Source organism: Larimichthys crocea, chromosome VI (genome assembly GCF_000972845.2).
Source record: "Larimichthys crocea isolate SSNF chromosome VI, L_crocea_2.0, whole genome shotgun sequence".
Taxonomy (NCBI): Eukaryota; Metazoa; Chordata; class Actinopteri; family Sciaenidae; genus Larimichthys; species Larimichthys crocea.
Window position 1 is genome coordinate 26,095,537 of NC_040016.1, and position 10,875 is coordinate 26,106,411.

Genomic DNA, 10,875 nt, shown 5'->3' on the forward strand with positions numbered 1-10,875 from the left:
TATCACATTTAATGTCTCAAAGGGCTTCACGAGAGATGAGGAAAGACTTCCCTAAAAAATCACTGGAGGAAATGAAACGAGAAACACGGACAGATACAAAGAGAGATCCTTTAGGACAGGGCTGTCCAAAGTACGGCTCGGGGGCCAATCACGGCCCGCGGTCAGATGTCATGCAGCCCTCAGCTTCATGTTTATAAAATATTATTTATAACCTGCTGAGCGTCAGATACTGTCTGACTGTTTGTGTTTTACTGCTGACATGATGAAGCTTCAGAACTGCTGCTGTTTGTAAGCAGCCCTGGTATAACATATATATACATTTATGTATATGTTATTATATATCTGTATAACATATATATACATTTATGTATATGTTATTATATATCTGTATAACATATATATACATTTATGTATATGTTATTATATATCTGTATAACATATATATACATTTATGTATATGTTATTATATATCTGTATAACACATATATACATGTGTATATATGTTATACAGATATGTAATTGTATATTTGTTGTATGTAGCTTTTATAGTTCATTTTTTTCATTTTTAAATGTTGTATTGGCCCCTGGACGTCTTCACATTGTTCAATCTGACCCTGTTTATAGAAGGTTGGACACCGCTGCTTTAGGACATTCAATAGAGAGATGAATGAAAAGGCAGATGCTTCCATACGAGCATCGAACGGCCAGTGAATAAGTAAATATAGATTTACAAAGGCAAATTTCACACAATGACGGGAATTGGCTTTCATTAAACAAACAAAACCAGAAAATACAAATAAATAAATGAATAAAAAATGTAAGTTGTTACAGAGATCAGTTCAATCGTAGTCGCATGTTTGAGTAAAATCCTCAGGTGGATCCAGCTGAGCTGCATCTAAATGTGACTGATCTGTTCTGTGGGGCTGAACAATGAGATTTACAGTTACTGAACTGAAGGAGGTTTGTGCCTTGCAACATGAAGATCTCTGAGGAAAAGTAAATCTGAATCAAAATTCATCTCCTAAATTTATGAGACGCACAAACTAATGTGTGGAGTTATGTACGTCCTCTCTCATCCTCTTCAGGTGCAGCTCTATGAAGCAGAGGCCCGACTGAAGTGGGGATAATAAATCACTTCACATCATAAAAAGTCTTTTTGAGTCTCAGCATTTACCAACAGCCCCAGCAGCATTTGGTTACTTACATCCACAAAATATTAGTTCTACTTTAATCAGGTGGGCTGAATCAGTTCAAGAGGAACAGGAAAGCTCATTAAATGTGAAATCCAGCCCTCTGCCTGTAAACACACACACACACAGATACAGTCGTACGTTACCAACAGTGGACTGTGATATCACGCCGACCAAGTGGGGACCTTCTGTTTCTGATCACTTTAAAAAGATAAAAGTAGATTTATTTTCAAGGGATTTGACCATAATATTAATTCAAATGTGATTAATTAATTAAATGTATTTAAAAGCGTGGGGACTCCACATACTGCAGTATAACTGTCTGCATCATGTTTGTTTACTGCACAGACTTTCTGCAATTACAATAATCATGGACACTTTTAATTAAGCATGAATAGTTTTACCTTGGCTGCATGCACTAATATGAAGGACTGCAGTATTAGCAACAACATGTACTTTATCTAGGCTTTAAAGGAGAACTATTCTACCTCTTTTCCACCAGTTCACACAGGTCGCAGACTTGATGAATGTCTGTGAAATCCTTTGTCAAAGTATATCATGTCATGCTGAGACCTCCAGCTGTGCTGCCCTCGGTATCAAACATTTCTAAGCTGAAGCATGACGTGTTTTTCTGAACAGAACGGCTGAGCGTGTGCACAGGTAGGTCAGTGAGTTTATTGACATTGATTGACAGCCATAGATAGATTATATTACATACCTCAACTTTAGGGTACTTCTTCCACACCTGCTAATACGATGCAATCATTCATGCTTATAGATGAAATTAATAACCAACCATCCCTGAACTGTGGAGACGACAGCCGGACTGAAACATCCCGACATACCGTCCACCCTCGTGAAGGACAGACTTCAGGATTTAATGATGCGAAACACGGATCAACTTGTTAAACAGAGTAAAGACGCCGCTCTTCCTCTTCATGTTCCGCGTACAGTTCGACGGTCCCGTGGGAAACATGTCAGTACATCTCTGAAATATCATCTTCACAGTTCTGAATGTTTACAATGTGAGCAAAGACGAGGCTGCTCGCTGCGACGTGAAACAACGAGAAGAAGAAGAAGAACACTTGTCCTCTTTCCTTCAGTCAGAGCTGCTGAGGGAACCTCTTGAGAAAACACATTGTTCTCCATTTGAAGCGACGTGAACACTGGCTGATGTATTTTAAGGAGGAGAGGCTCTGCTGGGAGTTTCTTTCAGCTAAATACAGACGGTGAACCTTTAACCCAGAGTTTGTGTTGTCTGATAACTGCTTAGTCATGCTCGCACAGCAAAAACAAGAAGATGAGTTTTGTATTGATGTGCAGATACCAACATGAAGGATGAACGTTCTCACAAACCCTGAGCCTCGTGAAGACCTTCACTGACATCATTTATCTTCTGATGCTGATCTCAGCCATCATAACAACACGGTTCACGTTAACCAGAACCTGACCCAGATCTTTAAATGTTCCCTCAACAGCCAACAGAAGAAATGAGGAATTTAAAAAAGGTCAGACATAAATCAGAATCAGATTTCCACTGCAGGATCATCGTGGCCAAAATAAAAAGAATAAAAAACATCCACACTTTGTTCTCTCTCTTGTACATGTTGGGTTCAGTTTATGTATGTATGGAAAATAAAAACATTAAAATAAGAAACTATAAAAATAAATGATAATAAATAAACATTTAAACATCAAACCATCACATGTATATATTGTCACACCCACCTGCCTCATATACAGAAAACATCCTGTCACTCTTCAGCTGTGAAAGAAAAGAAAAGTGATTCTGATAAACTGATCTTCACATTTTAAACACACTTTGAGTTTTAACTAATGAACATATTATTGAAAAGGTCCAGTGTGTCCGATTCTTCTTCACAGAGCTTCACGATACTTCGTCAGTCAGAGTTTGTCACAAATAAACAAGAAGCTGTTCTAACAAGCAGTGCAGAGTATTCAACTAGTTTGAGTAACTACAGCAGGTTGGTGTCGAGCACAAAAAGTCCAAGCAGCACAGACACAACACTGTTCGTTTGTTCTTCTCTCAGCTGCAGCAACATGTACATTTTTATTCGTCATCACCTCTTCATACGCTGAACGCTGAGGTCCTCAGGTCAGCGAGAGCAGGTTGATGTCGTAGCATCCGTCCACCTGAAGAGAACAGACGAGTTCTGAGTGCTCGCACAGAAGTCAACAGATCATGGGATGTTAATGAATGGAGTTAATCAGCTAACATGAATGAGAGCGTATCTTTGGTACAGTATGTGTTCAAGACTCACATCGAATCGCCCGATGGAGGCCGTCGTCTGGTTGGTCTGCATCACCTCCGTCAGCGCCCACATCTGCTGGATGCTGGAGGACACGGTCTGCGGGTCCGGGAGGCCCTGGAAGACATTCACTCATTGATTTACACACAACATGAAGATCTCTGAGAGACTGACAGGTGGGAGAAGGAACAAAACCAAAGTGTACCTCCAGGTCAGGGTGTTGGTCAACAAGGGTCAGGTCAGACAGCCAATCAGAAACCTCCTTGTCTGGGTCCTGAAGGGAGGAACAGCTGTTTAAACTGTGTTCATTCATCTGCTGTGTGTCTGACACCATCTGGTGGAAGTTTCAAGAATAACAACCCCGACCCCAGTGACCCTCCCATAGAGTCTTTCAGCTCATTGTTTTGGTTTCACAGCCCACAGTCTTCTGTTTTGCCCACAGCAACAGCAGAAACAAACTAAACTGACCGGCTCCATGTGAGGGAATATTTTGATGGCCTCGAGGCTGAAGGTGAGCCAGGCAGAGGACGGCTGTCTCAGGATCAGTCTGACAGACACCACGTGATCCGGCTCCACCTGCATCTACACCAACAACGATAAAGAAAAACACGAGTAAGTAATGACAGACCCAAAGTGACGCTTAAGTGATGGATTCACCTGGGAATTAAATGTGCAAATGTGTGACCATGGCAACAGAAAACACCTTCAAAGTTCAGTATACTGTGTTTAGTTGAATCCAGCACAAAGATGAGACATTCACTGCTTAAGCTGATGAACTTTGTTTTCTTGTAACGTCTGTCTCAATAAAGTTTTGACAGGAGCATCAAAAGACTAAAGAAAGTGAAGCTTCCACAGGTGAACAGGTTGTTGAGCAACTGAAGTTGTGTATGAAGCAAGAACAGGAAAGAGTTTCACATTCAAAGCTGAAACGACGAGTGTCCCCAGTTCCTCGACGTGTTGTTAAAAGACAAGCTGATGTAACACTGTGGTAAACACGATGCTGCCCAATGTTCTGCAGGCATCAAATTCAGAACGATGTTTACTTCCACCTGAAAACCAGCTCGTCCTCGCCCATCACTCTCCTTCTCTGCTGCTGAAATGCTGATCCATGCGACTACACCAGCTCACGGCTCGCCATCCGAAGTCCTCTACCAACTCATCTACCTTCAAAACACGACAACGCAAAGCTTTCTTTTTCAATGACTCTGTAGTGACTTCAGGTGTCATGAAAAGTTTCAGTCTGAACTTTAATTCTCGTTTTTCTTGTATCAGACTGAAACTGTCAGAGAGGATCATCAAAGCATCCTAACTCTGTTGGAGAATCGGGGTTGTACATTTTGTTTGGCAACATGATGAGATTCGATCAGTGTTACGGACTAAAAAATGTATCCCAATACCTTCTGGTATTTATCACGGTAACGATGAAAACGACGATGAATAAACACCAATTCAGCCTGATCTATAAAGACTATAAATAATCTATAAAGACTATAAATAATCTATAAAGACTATAAATCTGTCACCAAAACAATAATCATCATCAGACACAAATCTAATTAAACTTCTTCCTGTCATTATATTCTGCGGCGTAAATTGTGAGTCGGACTCAGATTTAGAAGCTGGTTCATGAAATAAACAAAGTGAGAACACACACAGGTAGATGATCAGAGTTTAGTCTCAGAGACATTTCAGGCTCTGTGGAGGTTTGACCGATCTGAGCGTCTGATTGGCCGCCCTCGCTGTGAGGAGGAAAGAGCTCCTCGCCGTGAGGAAAGAGCTCCTCGCTGTGAGGAGGAAAGAGCTCCTCGTCGTGAGGAAAGAGCTCCTCGCCGTGAGGAGGAAAGAGCTCCTCGCCGTGAGGAGGAAAGAGCTCCTCGCCGTGAGGAAAGAGTGCTCCGCCTTCCTCCATGTTTGTCAGTATGCGTGTTGGGCTGCGAGTGTGTCGTGCACATACATACGTCGTCAATGGGAATTTATCGTTTTTATCGTGGGATGACATATTCTTACCGCGGGGAATGTTTTGACGATATATCGTAAACGACGACATGTCGCACATTGGTAGTGTGTACTGTATGCTATAAGTTGTTAGTCGTGTCACGGGTAGCTCGAGGCGGGGGAGCAGCAACATTTTGGTTCCTGACGGAGTTCAAGTTGCCATACAAAGAATTACTGCAGGAACAGAACACAGTGAACATCCCTTAAGGAAAATATGACAATATTATAATATAACAATAACCCATAAACAGTGAATAAACATCGTTTACGCTGTCACGATTAGCCTTTAAACTATGTCAGACTCGGAGCACCATCTGAAGTAAACAAAAATGAAATCACCATTTGCCATCTGGCTCTATTTGCATGGAGAAGTTTGTAATGTCTCCACATATCAACATTACAATGGTTATTGAGGCTTTCTTTGCAGACTTGGCTGGCTCGTCTCCAACACCAGCTGAGAGGTAAAATAAACGACACTAAGCTCTGGCAGGCTGTGTTAGTTTTATGCCCGTCGGGATGTGATGCTACAGATCTGATGTGAAGTTGTGTCGAACAGTAAGCTGGGAAATCAGAATATTCACGGCTGGCGGCATCGTTCCTGCATGAATAAAGATTCTGGCTGCAGCTGAACAGAACTTTGGACCACCAACAATTCGTGATCATATTTAGATTTTGTTGCTTTTAGCAACACGTCCGACCGTGGTTAGAAGATTGTTCACTGACCGCCATGAACCCCAGATGCACCCAATGTTTCACCCTCTGGGGTCCTATCAATGGGCCCATCCGTTGTTTTTGCAATCATGGGCAAAAGCTCGAACCCCAGAGGGTTAAACCGGTGACCATCAGTGGATGAATGAGATCATTTCCCATTATTACCACTGTAATGTGTGTGTGTGTGTGTGTGTGAGTGTGTAGCCTCAGAAGTAACTCTTCTTTTCATCGTGGATTTGAAGCTGATTCATGGGACTCATGTCTCCATCCAGTTCATCCACCGTGCAGACCGTCGTCTTGAGATAACAGAGCTGCACGATGGACTACGCACTTCATATAAGACTCAAGAGGAAGACAAGCAGGTGGACTCTGTGGTGTCTGAAGGAGTTGGATGCCATGGTCTCGGTTGTCTTGTGGCAGGCGCAGACTGACGGCCCTTGGATTAGGACTGAAGACCCAATCAGCTTGACTCACAAAACAGGGAGCCATTGAGGATCATGGAGATCAAGCACATCGGAAGGAGTGCTCTGCATCCACCAGCCTCTACTTTAAAATGTATCACGCAGGAGTGTCAGTGCTGCTCAAAGCAACTAAAGCCCTGTTAAAAAACAATGGACACATGCTGCTGCCCACCTGCATCCTGTGGATGGAGTAGTAGTCTTGGGAGCCTCCCTCGGTGTGGGGGTTGGCCATCAGAGGCAGGTCCCTCAGGGCGGTACACCACTTAGCGGGGACCTCCTGCCCGGGGCTCCTCCTCAACAAACGCACTGTCACGTAGGCGGTGTAATAGTTCTTGAAGGTGATTTCCTCGATCTGAAACACAGACAGTCATCATGGGTCATAAAAACTGTATCAATAACAAGTCCCCATGCTGCTACTGTCTGATGATATACTCGCCGTGGTCTCGCATGTTTCTCCAGATTTATTAGAATATTATAAATTCACACCATCTTCATGTTTTCATAACCTGCCTGTGCTGCTGTACAGACTCTAAAAGTCTGTTTCAGACAACACACAGCTAAAAGATAAAATAAGAATGGAGAGAGAAATAAACTTCAGACCTTGTGGAAACAAAACAGAAAGTTTGAAACAAAAGTGAAAATCTTTCCATGGACCAATGGAAATATTAGTTCATCAGAGAGACGCAGTGCTGTAGTACTCGAGACAGATCTTGGTCTGTGTTTTTACTCTCATCTCTGTCCTGCCAGAGAAGACTCAGTTTTATTTCTTACCATCATTACTGATTTGTTTTCTTCCAACAGAAAGTTTTACCTTCAATCATGTGACTCATTTCTACATTTAAATTCTTGTGACTGTCATTGGCTGTCACCCCTCGAGATCGGACTGAAGACCAATCTTTGAAGGACTTGTCTGAGAATGGACTGGTCTTCCTGGGTCTTGTCTTTAAGGTATCGCTAGACTAGAAGAATAATCTGAAGCCAAATGAAAAACATTTGACTCGTTTCTAATTTGAAGTTATTGATGGAGCAGACGTCAGACAAATCTTCAGCTTCTGACAAGGCCGTCTGAAATCTTCAGAAATATTAGCTGATACTTAGACTATACTGTCTGAGACAAGACATTCGTCGTTCATGGCTTGCTGGTGACCAGGTCTTTGGTTTACATGGTCCACACCAGAGAGATGAGTTATTCTCAAAAGTCTTTCCTGACAGTTAAAAGTAGAACTAATTACAGGTTTTTCCATTTTCATTCATTAAAATTTCTTCTTCTTTTTGGAGGTTTGTATCGGCGTGTTGAGACGAGCTCTCACAGGTCATTATGAATAACATGAAGCTCTCTCTGGTGCAGGGAGTGACATCTATTATTAAAAATAGTATTGAACTATAAATCAAACTCGTTGGCCTCCAGTTGGTCTCGACCTGAGTCTGCCAAATCACAGCATTAACATTCAAACCTAAAGTTGGCGCCATGGAAACGCTCGCTTCAGATAAACTCGCTGCAGGCGGACGCCTTTGAAGCTCCGAGCTCTGAACTAATGAGGAGTCGCTCTGCATTAAAAATCATCTTTAATTAGGACTAAATGCTAAAAAAGTAGGTCAGTGCCTAAAATATGCGGAGCCTCTCTGAAGACACGGATACAGTTTGATACTGAAACAAATGTTTTGTGTGTTTGCAGCGCCGCCGGGAGACTCCAGAAACACAAATGTTGAATAAAATTAAGACTGATGAGAAACAAACGGAGCTTTGGGAATTTATTTTCACTGCTGGGAGCCGAGAAAACCAAAGTGTGAAGACAGGACGAGTTCCTGCAGAGCGCTCCACACAACAGTACATTTTATTTTAGTGTTACAACAAATCAATAATCCATGCACAGCCTCTGCTGCAGTTAACAGATATTAGAATACATGTTATTGATTTATGAGATACAGATTTAAGATTTCAGCCTGAACTTCATTATAAACTTGTATTAAACAGACTCAAGCTCCAACACATGAAACCCGATAATAAGAAACAATAATTAGTTTGTAATAAAAACAAAAGAAAAACGTAGTTCGTCATTTTAAAGACGTTAACTCTCCTACGGGACTTTATGAATAATAAATAAATCCAGATCTCGGCACAGTTTGTTTTTTCCATTCTTCAGGTCAAACAGCACAAAAACTAAATATGGATATATGACGGTTGTCATGGAGACGCTGTCACTTCATACTGCAACATTCAAACTTGATGACCTGTTGGAGGTAGTTTGAACCAGTAGAGGGCGCTCCACCATCAGCTGCAGGCTTAAACTAAACTGACAACAACAACAACAACAACAACAACGTTGCTGCAAAAACTGAAGGTGACTGAGGAGTACGATCATGACCCCTTTAGAGTACGGAGGACCGAAACTGCCAAATCTAAAATAAAAAAAATTAATCATCTGTTGTTAAGTGGAGTAAAAATAATGTTAAAGATAAAAATTAAATGTGACATTATTTCAGATTTAATTTACATTTATGTTAATTACCCTATTTATTGACTAATTTATTTATGGGTTATTTATTTTTACCGTCTCTGATGTCGACCAACCAGCCGACAGGTGAGATGACTCACTTTGGATCACGGCACACTCACCTGTGTGTTGATGCAGTGTGTGAGATATCTGTGTGTCGATGCAGTGTGTGATGATATCTGTGTGTTGATGCAGTGTGTGTTGATATCTGTGTGTTGATATCTGTGTGTTGATATCTGTGTGTTGATATCTGTGTGTCGATGCAGTGTGTGAGATATCTGTGTGTCGATGCAGTGTGTGAGATATCTGTATGTCGATGCAGTGTGTGAGATATCTGTGTGTTGATGCAGTGTGTTGATATCTGTGTGTCGATGCAGTGTGTGAGATGTCTGTGTGTTGATATCTGTGTGTTGATATCTGTGTGTCGATGCAGTGTGTGAGATATCTGTGTGTTCATGCAGTGTGTTGATATCTGTGTGTTGATATCTGTGTGTTGATATCTGTGTGTTGATGCAGTGTGTGTTGTGGGTCACGCTGTGTGTTGATGCAGTGTGTGTTGATATCTGTGTGTCGATGCAGTGTGTGTTGATGCAGTGTGTGTGTTGATGCAGTGTGTGTTGATATCTGTGTGTCGGTGCAGTGTGGTGACGTCTTCACGTGGTCACGCTGTGTGTTGATGCAGTGTGTGTCGATGCAGTGTGTGTTGTGGGTCACGCTGTGTTGTCTGCTGACTCGTGCTCACATTGACGGCCTTTCCAAAGGGCAGCGTGACGTCCACCACACACACTCCGGAGTGAGCCGGGTCTGTTCTGGTGTCTCCGATGTGCAGGTACACCGGCGGTTTGATGGTGCAGCTCACAGGTTTGATGTCGTCCATGCTGCCGCTCATCGTCTGCAGACAGAGACAGAGAGTTTATAAAGACACACAGAGGTGTGTTTGTGATTACTCTGATTACTCTGATTACTCGCTGGTCCTCCAGCAGCACTATATGACGACTGACTGGGTGTTACTGCAGAGAGAACACGGTCACAACAACATGCTGAGATGTATGAACAGTGGAAACATGACACCGCTGATGGAAATATTCCATGTGCATCATAAACATATAATATCTAAATATTCTACAGAGTGAACAGACTGATCATTTATTTATCTCTGATAGTTCAGACACACACACAGACACACACACACAGACACACACACACACAGACACACACACAGACACACACACACACAGACACAGTTAGCAGTTAGTCGTTGTTCGTTGAATGAGCCGTAAAGTGTCGCTGTGTGTCGCTCAGTACTCACGTCTGTGTGTCCGGCAGCCTTCACAGTGTGATGATAGATTACAGATTATATATTACAGATTACAGATTATATATTACAGATTACAGATTATAGATTACAGATTACAGGTTATAGATTATTGTTGTTATCACGACTCAAACCACACGCGCTAACACGCTAAAGCTAACGACGTTACTTCCTGTCTGTTACCAAGGCGACGGCGAGCGCTCTTAAAGGGCCAGCTCACACGGCCAGCCGGGTCACGTGGTACTGCTGCTGCAGGATGTGACGTCATTTCATTAAACAAACAATCACACAGACAGCTGTTATCAAAACCAGCTGATCCTCATCATACATGTTTATTATTATTATTGTAATGTTCCTGTTACAGACAGATGATCAACGATCAGCTGATCCTGATCATACATGTTTATTATTATTATTGTAATGTTCCTGTTACAGACA

General features: G+C 42.0%; 1 protein-coding gene across 2 annotated transcripts; it reads right to left on the reverse strand.

The window, feature by feature from the left end:
* Positions 1-1,816: 1,816 nt before the first annotated feature.
* On the reverse strand, positions 1,817-10,644 carry nicn1 (nicolin 1). 2 transcript variants are annotated; one of them, XM_027278962.1, is made up of 8 exons: positions 10,432-10,644; positions 9,865-10,014; positions 6,800-6,979; positions 3,929-4,042; positions 3,666-3,734; positions 3,473-3,577; positions 3,276-3,344; positions 1,817-2,955 (listed from the first exon to the last, which is right to left on the reverse strand). In XM_027278962.1, exons 2-7 carry the CDS (start codon positions 10,009-10,011, stop codon positions 3,303-3,305), a joined length of 657 nt encoding a protein of 218 aa, XP_027134763.1. In that variant the 5' UTR covers positions 10,012-10,014; positions 10,432-10,644; the 3' UTR covers positions 1,817-2,955; positions 3,276-3,302. The 2 variants fall into 2 exon arrangements, with proteins under 2 accessions (XP_027134763.1, XP_027134762.1); XM_027278961.1 differs by lacking the exon at positions 1,817-2,955 and having other exon boundaries at positions 3,243-3,344.
* Positions 10,645-10,875: the final 231 nt, after the last annotated feature.

Excerpts from the sequence above, each read along its gene's own strand:
- nicn1 (XM_027278962.1), bottom strand. The coding sequence starts at position 10,011 with ATGAGCGGCAGCATGGACGACATCAAACCTGTGAGCTGCACCATCAAA. Across the intron at positions 3,735-3,928 it reads TATTCCCTCACATGGAGCCG|GACCCAGACAAGGAGGTTTC; the intron begins GTCAGTTTAGTT and ends TCCTCCCTTCAG. Across the intron at positions 3,578-3,665 it reads ACCAACACCCTGACCTGGAG|GGCCTCCCGGACCCGCAGAC; the intron begins GTACACTTTGGT and ends AATGTCTTCCAG.